The sequence below is a fragment of the Hypanus sabinus genome, chromosome 6, assembly GCF_030144855.1.
Source record: "Hypanus sabinus isolate sHypSab1 chromosome 6, sHypSab1.hap1, whole genome shotgun sequence".
NCBI lineage: Eukaryota > Metazoa > Chordata > Chondrichthyes > Myliobatiformes > Dasyatidae > Hypanus > Hypanus sabinus.
In genome coordinates this window covers 44,319,771-44,332,088 of record NC_082711.1, presented here as the reverse complement: position 1 = coordinate 44,332,088, position 12,318 = coordinate 44,319,771, and the positions used below count along the sequence as shown (strand labels likewise).

Here is a 12,318-nt window from a genome sequence, read left to right as displayed (position 1 = left end):
GACTTCTACCTGCACATGGGAAGAGGCTAAAAGAGCAAATCTCCAGAGATTAGAACAACAAAGAAGTGGTAACAGGAGGAAGAAGACTGTCTATGGGATTGCTTCAAGTCAGTGGACTGGACCATGTTCAAGGAACCCATTTGTGGATCGGAATGAATGCATCATGGTTGTCATGGACTTTATTACAAAGACCGTCGTAGATGAGTGTGTCCAACAAAATCATTCAGTCTTCACCAACCAGAAGCACTGGATGAACCATGAGATCCACAATCTGCTGAGGGCCAGATCAGAGACATTCAGGTCTGGTGACAAAGAAAGTTTCAAGAGATCCAGATATGATCTCCAGAAAGCCATCTCACAGGCAAAGTGGCAATTCCGGACTAAACTTGAAACAATGAAGGATGCTCGAATACTATTGCCTCTTATAAAGTTAAATCAAGTGACTTAGGCAACAGCAGGGATTCACTTCCGGATGAAATCAATGCCTTCTATGCTTGTTTTGACCAGCAAAACATGGAGGAATCATCATGAACTCCCACAGCCCTCAATGATCCAGTCTCTGAGGCTGATGTGTGAGCAGCCTTCAGGAGCGTGAACCCACGAAAAGCATCCAGCCCAGATGGGGTACCTATCCAAGTCTAAAGACAAGTGCTGATTGAGTGGCTGGAGTGTTCACTGAGATCCTTAACCTCTTGCTTCAGCACTCTGAGGTACCCACCTGCTTCAAGCAGCCTTCAATAATATCGGTACCTAAGAAGAACATGGTAACTTGCTTGAATGACAATCATCTAGTAATATGTACATCCATAGTGATGAAGTATTTTGAAAGGTTGATAATGAAACATGTCAACTCTTGCCTGAGAAGAAACTCGGGTCCAATCCAATTTGCCTACCAGAGCAACAGTTCCACATCAGATGCCTTCTCATTGGCTGTTCACTCAACCGGGAACATCAGGACAGCAAAGATAATTCATCAGGATGCTCTTTATTGAGTACAGCTCAGGATTCAAGACTATCATCCCCTCAAAACTAATCAATAAGCTCCAAGACCTTGGCCTCAATACCTCCTCGTGCAATTGAAACCTCGATTTTTTTAACTTACAGACCACAGTCAGTTTGGATTGGCAAAAACATCATTTTCTACATGGTCTCCATCAGTACAGGTACACCACAAGGCTGTGTGCTTAGCCCCTGCTCTACTCCCTTTATACCAATGACTGTGCAGCTAAGCGCAGCTCTAATGCCATATTCAAGTTTGCTAATGATACCACTGTCATAGGCCAAATCAAAGGTGGAGATGAATCAGCATATGGGAGGAAGACTGAAAATCTGGCTGAGTGGTGCTTTAACAACAACCTCTTTGTCAAAGTCAGTAAGACCAAGGAATGTATTATTGACTTCAGGAGAAGGAAACTAGAGGTCCATAAGCCAGTCTTCTTTGGAGGATCAGAGGTGGAGCACGTGAGCAACTTTAAATTCCACAGTGTTATTATTTCAGAGGATTTGTCCTGGGCCCAGTGCAATTACGAAATCTCTACTTCCTTACGAAGTGCAATTACAAAATCTCTACGTCCTTAGCAGTCTGTGAAGATTCAGCATGACATCTAAAATTTTGACAAACTTCTATAGAAGTGTAGTGGCGAGTACATTGACTGGCTGTATCATGGCCTAGTGTGGAAACACTAATGCCCTTGAACAGAAAATCCTACAAAAAAATCATGGATACAGCCCAATCTGTCATGGGTAAAACCCTCTCCACTATTGAGCACATCGACACAATGTGTTGTTGCAGGAAAGCAGCATCCATCACCAAGATTTGCAACCCCCCCCCCCCCCCCCACCACCACCACCACCACCCAGGACACTGCTGCCATCAAAGAAAAGCACAGAACCTCAGAGCTCACACCACAGATTCCAAAACAATCACCTCTCAACAGTTAGGCTCTTGAGCCAAAGGAAATAACCTTCACACCAACACTGAAACATTCCCAAAGCCTACGGACACACTTTTAAGGACTCTTCATCTCATGTTCTCAAAATTTATTGCTTATTTATTTATTTTTGTTATTTATTTCTTCTTGTATTTCACAGTTTGTTGTGTTTTGCAAACTGGTTGAACATCCAAGCTGGTGTGGTCTTTCATTGATTCTATAATGGACAATTTTCTATCATAAATTTATTGAACATGCACACTAGAAGACGAATCTCAGAACTGCATGTGGTTGAGATATATGTATTCTGATAATAAGTTTACTTTGAACTTTGAACATTGAAACCTGCCCAAATCTGCAACGGATCTACATTCCTTTGTATTCTTTGTATGTCGTCTAAGCTATCCACACCACCACCTCTCTTCGTATCATCTGCAACATACTAACCCTCTCACCTACATCGTCACCCATGTCATTTATATGGATCAGAAGCAGCAGAGGTCTCAGTACAGATCTTAATGGAACACCACTAATCACAGACCTCTAGCTAGAATAAGTTTCTTTGACCACCACACTATCTTCTATAGGCAAGCCAGTTCTGAATTCATGCAGCCAATTAATTCATCATGGATCCCAAGCACCTTCATTTTAACAAAAAACTGTAAAGGTTATATTGCATATGAAGTATATCATTTGGCCTTGATCAAGTATCTGTAAATTATTCACAATTTGCCGAACCTCTGGCATCACTCTTGCAACTATGGTGGATTGGAAAGTAATGGCCAATGCTCAGCAATTAACAACCTGGGAGACATGGTGATTTACCCCATGATTACTTGAATTAGTTACATCCATAACATAATGGGTCTCAATGAGAAAAATGGAACATTTAGTAGCAGTAGCCATCCTCTTCTTCCTACCTCTACTGGCGGTTTGTTCTACTTTGCAGACTTCCTGCTCATTTTCCCAGTCTTGCTGCATTGAGCCTACTATGGCACACCTAAAAGTCTGAAATTAGGACAATTCTTTTCAACATCTCCCAGATCACTCCCACTACCCATTACGATTGCAAAGAAAGCAGGACAGCGCCTCTACTTCCTCAGGAGTCTGTGGAGATTTGGCATGTTATCAAAACCTTTGTGAAACTTTATAGAAGTGTGTAAGAAAAAATGTTGACTGGCTGCATTATAGCCTGATATGAGAACACTAATGCTTTGAGCAGAAAATCCTACAAAAGGCAGTGTATTCAGCCCAGTATACCACAGGTAATGCCCTCCTAACTATTGAGCACATCTATACAAACCATGGGACATGATAAAGCAGAATCCATCATCAAAGATCCTCACCATCCAGGCTATGCTCTTTTCTCACTGCTGCGATCACGTAGAAGGTACAAGTGCCTCAGGACTCACAACACCAAGTTCAAGAACAATTATTATCCCTCAACCATCAGGGTCTTGAACAAAGGGGATAACTACTCATTCTATTTCTGATGGTCCCACAACCAATGGTCTCACTTTAAGGACTTTTCATCTTGTTATTTCATGCTCTCATTATTTATTGCCATTTATTTATATTTGCATTTGCACAGTTGTTAATTGATCCTGTTTACAGTTACTCTTTTATAGATTTATTAAGTATACCCTCAGGAAAAAGAATCCCAGGGTTGTATGTGGTGATATGTATGTACCTTGTTAATAAATTTTACTTTGAACTTTGAAGTTTCACCTTGAACTTTAAAAGTAGGTAAATATACAGAAGTTTATAAACCATTCAACAGTAGCATAAGCCAATGGAAGTTAATCAGCAAAAAAACTGAAACCAGGTGACCATCTCTTTAAATAAGGTTTTGTGCCATTGGATTTCTTCCTGCTTCTGAATGTTCAGTTTGCATCATTGAGAGAAGGTATCAGTTGGGACTCTGAGTTCAAAACTGACAGCAATAAGCACAAAATCTGTGTTGGAGGCTAACCATCCATTACCTCAATTCCTTTGATAGGCATGAAATGTGTGCATAATAATGTCCTCACTAATATTGAGTCTCATGTAATTTACACCACAAATATGAAAGCAAGCATCAGAGACAATTTGGAACCAAAACTACCTCTGAAAGGCTTCTGATGACACAACCATAGTGTCCTGATTATCTTTCCTACATAAGCAACAACAATATTTTTAATTTTTACATCAGATTTTCAATAAGGGGAGAATTAATTGTTTTCTTTGGATCTACGGCAATAAAACATATAAATAAAATGTCAAACATGCTCATTTTTAGAAATTGCAATATCACATTGAGATTATTACCTCTGAAGCACACTCTTGTAGTGTGCCAACAACTGGAATAAGCATGTTTTCATGAGGAGACTTCAACAGTTGACCCAGCAGAGGAATACCACCAGATCTACGGATTTCCTCCTTATTTTTTTTACTTTTACTGCAGCTCCAAAGTGCAAGAGCACCACAACGCGCAACTTCAATATCTTTCTTTTGCTCTGCAGTTAGATTAGATGAAAGGATTGGATCACAGTTCAAAAGACCAACCTAAAATATAGAGGATTTTTCTAAGTTACTTTCAAGATGTGGGAACAGTACAGTTATTGGCATTTCTATATAAGTCCACCCCCCCTCAGAATTGAGGAGGCAATTAACATTTAAACATGTCTATGCTACTCGCATTAACATAAGTTTCAAAGTTTTATGAGTAATGGTTACCATCAAGGAAGTTCAAATATTGTTAATACCTCTGAAGACCTAACTTGGTTGCAACATATCAATACAACTATAAATAAGGAAGGACAACAGGACATTAGGAATCTGAGGAGATTTGGTTTGTCACCTAAAAGACTTGAAAACTTCTACAGATGTACTGTGTAGAACATTCTGACTATCTACCTCAATATCTTGTATATGGTGGTAGGGGGGAACTACTGGACAGGATCAAAGGAAGTTGCAGAAAGTTCTAAAATCAGTGAGCTCCATAATGGGTACTAGCTTCCATACTGTTCAAGACATCTTCAAGGAGCAGTGCCTCAGGAAGGTAGCATCCATCATTAAGGACACCCACCACCCAGGACATGCTCTCTTCTCATTGTTACCATCAGGAAGGAGGCACACTCAGCAATTCAGGAACAACTACCTCCCCTCTGCTATTGATTTCTAAATGGACATTAAACCCATGAACACTACCTCATTATTTTTTAAAAACTTATTTCTGTTTCTTGCACTACTTATCTTAACTTGACAATTTTAATATACATATATTTACATACTTATTGTAATTCAGATTTTAAAAATATTTATCACTGTATTGCATTGTACTGCTACTGCAAAGTCAACAAATTTCACAACTTATGCCGATGATATTACTCAGGATTCTGATTTTGATATTGAAGAGGTTAAAACAGAAAATGTTTAAAAAATCATAAAGCAACCTGAAGATCTAAGAGGAATCTAAAATAATGCAACTGAGATACTTTCCTTTCCCCAACCTCACAGGTTGTTCCTGTGGCCTTGGAAGCTCAAGACTTTCAAAAAAGATAACAGGACAAGGACACCATTAGCAAGAGTGTACTGATTGCTATGGACTTGCACTTGTGATTAACATTTAGATGGACATGTTGGCATTTTAGTTATTGATAATCTTCAGGATGCTTACTGTAAGCTTGAAGGTATTATTGAAGTCGAGGGAAAATGGTCAATACCTCATGTGAGTCTGACATAAATGTTATCTGCCAAGTCTGGATATCAGCCCAAGTCTGGTTGTAGATTGCTGGATGAAAGGAGGAGTTGATAATAGAATAAGGTCATCAACAAACATCTTCATTCAGATCTTGTGATGGAGATAATGTCAGTGATGTAGCCAAGGTGAATTAGGTGGAGAATACTACCTTAAGTGTGGTGAATATTGTTATTCTTAGTCAACTCCAACTTTCTTTGTATCAAAAACTACTGCCACACAAATGTTTTTCATTTTGATTCTAATGACCTTCAGCTTTTCTAAGGTTGTTTGGTCCAAAAGTGTCAAATAGTGACTTGATATAAAGGCCAGAGACATTCCTAATTCTTCTCCCACATCCAGCTATTACCCCATGACCGAATCAAAACTATGATGAGGCCTGGAGCAAAGTGCTTTCGTTGAAACCCAAAATGAATACCGGTGTGAATCACATTCAAGTACAGCAGCTTTGAAATCAATTTTCCCCAAATCAGGCTTACTGCTTATTTTGGCAACATTATACATCTTTTCCTTGATCTAATATTACATTTAACTTTGCTTATTAGACTAGGTTTGGCTATTGGTAGGGATTTTATGATTCAAAAATATACAGTATATAGCTGTAATATTCAAAGTATTATTTCTTCAAATGTTCGCCTCTTTTTCTCAATTGTCATACTTTTCAATGTAGTTTCTTTATCTATCATAGCCAAATCATGCTTCACATATTTGTGATCTGCATTATTTTCATTTAAGTCCATAGTTTTGGATTGAACTAAATCACTTTCTTACTAAATGGACCCTTAATAGTTAATAAGCTCTTTGTCAATACATATTATGAGAATAGATTCACTCTACAGGAAGATAGGGCCTATACTTCTAAAAATGTAAAAGAATTAAAGGTGATCGTTAAATATGCTGAAATTTATGGGGTTTGCCAAAGACTATGGAAAATGTAGAAAGTAGGAGCCAGTTGAGATAATTCAGCTCTTTAATTCATTTCCCTTGAGCCCTTAAGATTTTAAAAGTACATCTACATACATTTTGAAAATATTTAATAACTTGTCTCCATCGTGTCAGAGAATTCTACAGGTTCATCATCCTTTGAATGAAGGAACATCTATTGATCTCCTATCTAAATGGTATTCCTCATCTCCTGAGGCTGAAACCTGATTCTGAACTCCCCAGCAATTAGGCACTTCCTTCCTGCATCTAGTTTCTTTTCTGTTAAAATTTAATAGGTTTCTATGTGATCCCTTCTATTCTTCTGAATTCCAGGTCTAGCAGTCTCTAGGCAAAGCTCTCCATTTCCATTACCTCTCCACTTCCCTTCTCACTTCCAGAAATTCTCTCAAATTCCAGGAATTCTTACATGTTTTCATTGCTTCTCCAAATTCATTTGTACATAGTAATCTGTTCCATAGTTATAGTACTTTACTTTAATTACCTGCTCTGCACAGAATCATAGAACCTAACATGTAAAATAATATTTTTGATATTATTTCAGTAGTTCTGCATGTTGATTTACAACCTCATCCTATTACTGCAATTTTTGAACTGCCAGTGATACACTCCAGTCATTTATCCTCATCAGCTTGTCATCTAATTGCATTTGTTACATTAATAGCCAGAAGATCCATTTTACTTAAATGGGAAGATTGCAATCCCCCAACACATTTCAGTGGTTTTCCCAAACGATAGCATGTTTAAACTTGGAAACAATTAGCAGTGGTACTATGGACCCTTCGGTTAAATTAGAAGACACTTGGAGGCCATTTATTCAGTATTTTCATATGATGTAAGCTGACCTTTTCTGAATCCATTTTTAGTAATTTTTTGCTCAGGTATAGAGGAATGGAGTTAACAACAAATTATAATTTTAGTTGATGAAATATGGCAGCCCAATTTTTGTTCGTTCTTTTTAGTTCAGCTATTTTTTAGTTTAGGGTTTTTTTCTCTCTTTATAAAATATCTTTTTCATGGTTAGTTACTAAGAGATTGGGAGGCTAAACTACATTTGTTACTTGGAATCTGTGTTTGTACATGTTAACCGTTATTAACGTAATCCCGATCTCTTTGTATCATTATTGATATGTTTGCTAATTTGAAACTTAATAAAAAGATTGAAGAAGACATCTAAATGTGTAATTCAAAGTAGACAAACTATTTCTCTTGTATACTTTTGGGTTTTTTTTTTGCATCAGAAACTCGTGTTAGCAGAAATATTGTTGATACAGACCAAGTAGTTCTGAGCAAAGTATACAGTGCCTTGGAAAAGTGTTCAGTTCCACAACTATTTTCACATTTTACTGTCTCATTTTCTAAATTTATGTAGGAGTTTCGAGCTAATCTACAAAACATTGTGTATCATGTCAAATCAAAAGAAAAATTCCAAAACAATTTACTAAAAATTATAAACCAAAATTTTGCAGCTGAGAAAATATTCATCCCCTTTCTAATTAATATGCTAACTTTCATCAGGTGCAATACTGCATCTTACCTTACCAACCCATACAATTTGTTGATGTGGAGGATTGGGAAGATCACCTGCTTTCAACAAATTTATAAGAATAACCACTCCTGTCTCTGTAAGGTCTAATGGTATGGCAGATTTTCAACAGGCCAACAAAAATGAAGACAAAAGAAGCAAGTCAGGAAATGACAATAGAGAAACACAGATCTGAGGAAGGGTACAAGAACATCTCAAAGGCACTGAACATGCCTCGGAGCTAAGTGCAATCCATCATGAAAATGTGGAAAAATATGAAACCACAGCCATATTGCTTAGGTCAGGCCACCCCTCTAAACATAGTCATTGGAGAAGAATGGCACTTGTAAGTGAGGCTACTGTAATGCCAGCAGTCAGTCTGAGTGAGCTGCAGAAGTCAATGGCTGCAACTGGAGATGGCTCCACAATCTTTAAAGCCTTGCACGAGAAGGATATTAATGGAGGAGTGGAAAGGAAGAAATCCTGGCTAAATAAAAAACATATCCTTGCCCGTAAATACTTTGCAAAGTGCCATTCAGAAGATAATGATGTGTAAGAAGGTGGAACTTTTTGGCCTCAGCACTAGGTAATATGTATGATGTAAATCTAATACTGTGCATCAGCCATGTAAAACCATCGGTACTGTAAAGTATGGTGGAGGTAGCATCATGCTATGAAGCTTTTCAGCAGCAGGCCTGGAAATCTGGTCAGGATTGATGGGAAGATGAATGTTGCCAAATACAGAGAGATCCTGGATAAAATTCTGCTCGCCCCTGCCGGAAAATTTAAACTGAGGAAGAAGTTTGTCTTTCAGTAGAACAACAGCCCAAAGCACGCTGCCAGAATGACCATAGAGTGGCTTCAAATAAAAGAAAATTGATGTCCTTGAGTGGACCAGTCAGAGTCCTGACCTTAACCCAATTGAGCATCTCTGGAAGACCTCAAGATTGTTGTACACTGCCATTCCCCAACTAACCTGCCACAACATGAACAATTTTACAATGAGGAATGGGCAAATCCTGCTCCATCACATTGTGCAAAGCTAATAGAGACTTATCCAAAAAGCCTAGCGGTTGTAATAACTGTGAGAGGTGGTTCAATTAAGTACTGAACAAAAGAGGGTGAATTTTTCTGAACTGCTAACATTTTGAATTTTTAGTTTTTCATGATTTACAATTTTCCCTGATTTTTGGGCACTACTGTGAAAAAAAGAACATGTGATTCAGAAATAAAAATTCTCTGTTAAATTGATCAAAATCCCTGGTTTCAATACTCATTTATGTGAACAAAGGGTTGGGGTTGTATACTTTGACAAGGCACTGTATTAATTTATGATAAAATGATTACTCACCAGACGCTGAATTCCACCATGAAGTCTGACAGTCTGCCTTGCTTTTTTGAATTTGGCTATATTGGCAATAGTTTCAGCAGCCAGACATTTGAGATCTTTATTGGAGGAGTCCAAAATTTTCACCATAGTCTGTAAGCCCCTAAGTTCTGCCAAGCATCGCCGGATTTGTGGATTTTTACTAATTTCTTTCAAGATCTTTAAAGAACCAACCTATATACAAATGTTAGCTTTAATTTCTATGAACTGAAGCAAACAATAGATTAAGAATGTTAAAATTATTAGCTTGTCATGTTTTCTTCATTATTTTGATTGGAAACATCATTCATGTACAACACTGAGTGTGTTCCGTCTGGAACATATTGGTTGAATTCTCTCTACCGCCTTCCAACCTCTTCCCCCACATTCATATGGTCAGATGCAAAAAGGCTGGAGATGCTAATTCTCCGCCTTAGGGAATAAGGCACTGAGGCATTATAGTGTAAACAAAGAGTGTTCTCATTGCTATACTTAAAGACTTTTAAAATCAGTCAAAATTGTCGTAAGTAACTAAAGGAAGTTCAAACATATTAAAATAAAAGTCATAAAAAGAAATTAACATTATTAAGAAACAGTGAAAAACATAAAAAATAAATAAAACTTACTCCTCTAAACCTCCATTTATAAATTAGCAGGCAAATGAGAAGAACTACAACTCTAGCCAGACCTAGCTGGCATAGCAATCCAGAGGTAGATCTTCCATCTTAATGCTGCAGCAAAATATCAGTCGTTGATCTCATCCGCTATTAATACCTGTTGAACTGAACACTGCAACTCCTTCAGAACTACATCCAGCTTATTTGAGCCCTCTGTTTATCCCTTCTTCATTCATAAATTTTATTCTCTCATGTAGCACCCATAAGGCCTCTATAGCCCATCACTATTTACCCTTGTGGTGAGGTAGTGAACTGTCTTCTTGAAGTTATGCAGCACCTCTGCTGATGATACTCCCACAGTGTTCTTGAAAGAGGGAGTTCCTGGATTTCGACCCAATAATGATGTAGGATTGGTAATACAAATCAGGAATGGTGCACAAGATGAAGGGGGCCTACAAGTGTAGGTGCTTCCATGCATACCCCATGTTTTTGAGAAATGCTCTAGGAGTAGCCCAAGTAAGTGACTAAAAGCAGTTTGTCCATTGTATATCATGCAGCCAATGTGTGCTGGTGATGGAGAGAATAAATGTTTAAAATTATAGATGGGGTATCAATCAAGTGGGTAAATCAATCCTGGATAGTCAATTGTCAAGTGAAGTTTATTGCCATTTAACTATATAAATGTATATAATGTAAAGGGGGATGGTTTGTTTGCACCTTCCTAAGTCCATAATGTTTTCCTTCGTCTTTCCACGTTCACAGCTTAGGTTGTTCTTCTCACACCAATCCACCAGCTGCTTCACTTCCCCTCTATACTCCATCTCGTCATTGTCTCATCTCGCCATTTTCTTGGTGGGACAGGACAGAGTGGAGGGCAGTGGCTATTGCAACATCAGTGGATCAATTTGAGTGATTAGTGAACTGGTAAGGGTCCAGCGTAGCCGGAAGAAAGGCTTTAATGTGCACCATGACCAGCCACTCAAAGCATTTCATAATGGTTGATGTTAATGCCACCAGATGATAGTCATTTAGGAAGGTTACTGCTGCCTTCTTTGGCAATGGAATGATAGTTGCTGCCTTGAAAAGCAAGGGAACAGTGGATTGTTCCAGTGAAATGTCAAATATATCTGTCAGCATCTCTGTCAGCTGGCAGAGATTTGTGTGGTTTGTGTCTGGCTCAGCTCCAGCCAGAAGGAATATTTGCTCCCTGGGGGTTGGGGGGGGGGGCGATGCCTTCCTCACCAGCACTTTGTTCTATGCATCAAACCGGACATAGAAGACATTCAGGCTCTCAGGGAGCGAAGCATCCTGGTCTCTGATGCACAGGGTAAACTTGTAGTCTGTAATTTTCTGAATTCCCTGTCACATGTGCCTTGTGTCTCTGGTATCACTGAAGTGGTGGTAAATTCTGCGAGAATGCTCCTATTTTGTCTTCCTGATGGAATAGGTAAGCACAATTTTTGCCTCTCTGAGAGCTGTTGCATCTCCCAATCTAAAACCAGCATCACAAACCCTCAGCATTCACAGATCTCTGTGGTAAGCCATGCTTCTGATTTGCCCTACCCAGATGTGTTTCGTGACGATAACATCTTCCGTATACTTCTCTATGTAGCTAGTCACAGGGTCCACATATTCCTCAATGTTGACATGGTTGCCATAGGTCACAGGATCCCTGAACAGTCTCCAGTTGGTATTGTCAAACAGTCCTGCAGTGCAGAGATTGCACCCTCCTGACAAGTTTTCACCATCTTTAGGGCAAGGCTTCTAGTGTTGAGCTTCTTGAGAACTGTGGGAGCTGCATTCATCCAGACAAGTAGAGAGTATTCCATCATACACCTGAGCTGGTGTAGAAGCTTTTGCAATGTTACTCACTGCAGTAAACTGACCCCAAAATGTTCTTTAGCCACAACATTTGCCATATGTTGTTGATTCAGTTCCATTCCTTTAAATGGTAAACTTCCAGAAGGCTAATTAGGGATAGTAGAGGTGAAGAGATCTCAGTAACAATGATCTTACCAACTATTAAGAGCGCATTGTTAGAATTTATCCTTATGAAGATGTTCACTTCTAAGGTGTGAATATTAGCTGCCATTTATCACCACATTCCTGAATAGTGTGTACATCTGGTTTCATGCAGTTATTTGCTGGTTTGTTTTATGGAGAATTACGAATAGAAATGAATACTGTACAAAGATCAG

The 12,318-nt window shown here is 38.6% G+C and overlaps 1 protein-coding gene across 8 annotated transcripts in view; it reads right to left on the bottom strand.

Annotated features, from left to right (window-relative positions):
* Positions 1-12,318, bottom strand: part of odad2 (outer dynein arm docking complex subunit 2) — a 204,490-nt gene that overhangs the window by 97,664 nt on the left and 94,508 nt on the right. For 7 of the 8 annotated variants that reach the window (XM_059972023.1, XM_059972020.1, XM_059972024.1 and 4 more), the window contains 2 exons: positions 9,489-9,698; positions 4,239-4,475 (listed from right to left, as the gene is read on the bottom strand). In XM_059972023.1, coding sequence (XP_059828006.1) covers positions 4,239-4,475; positions 9,489-9,698 — 447 coding nt within the window. The remainder of the gene's footprint in view (positions 1-4,238; positions 4,476-9,488; positions 9,699-12,318) is intronic. The other variant, XM_059972025.1, reaches the window with a different exon arrangement.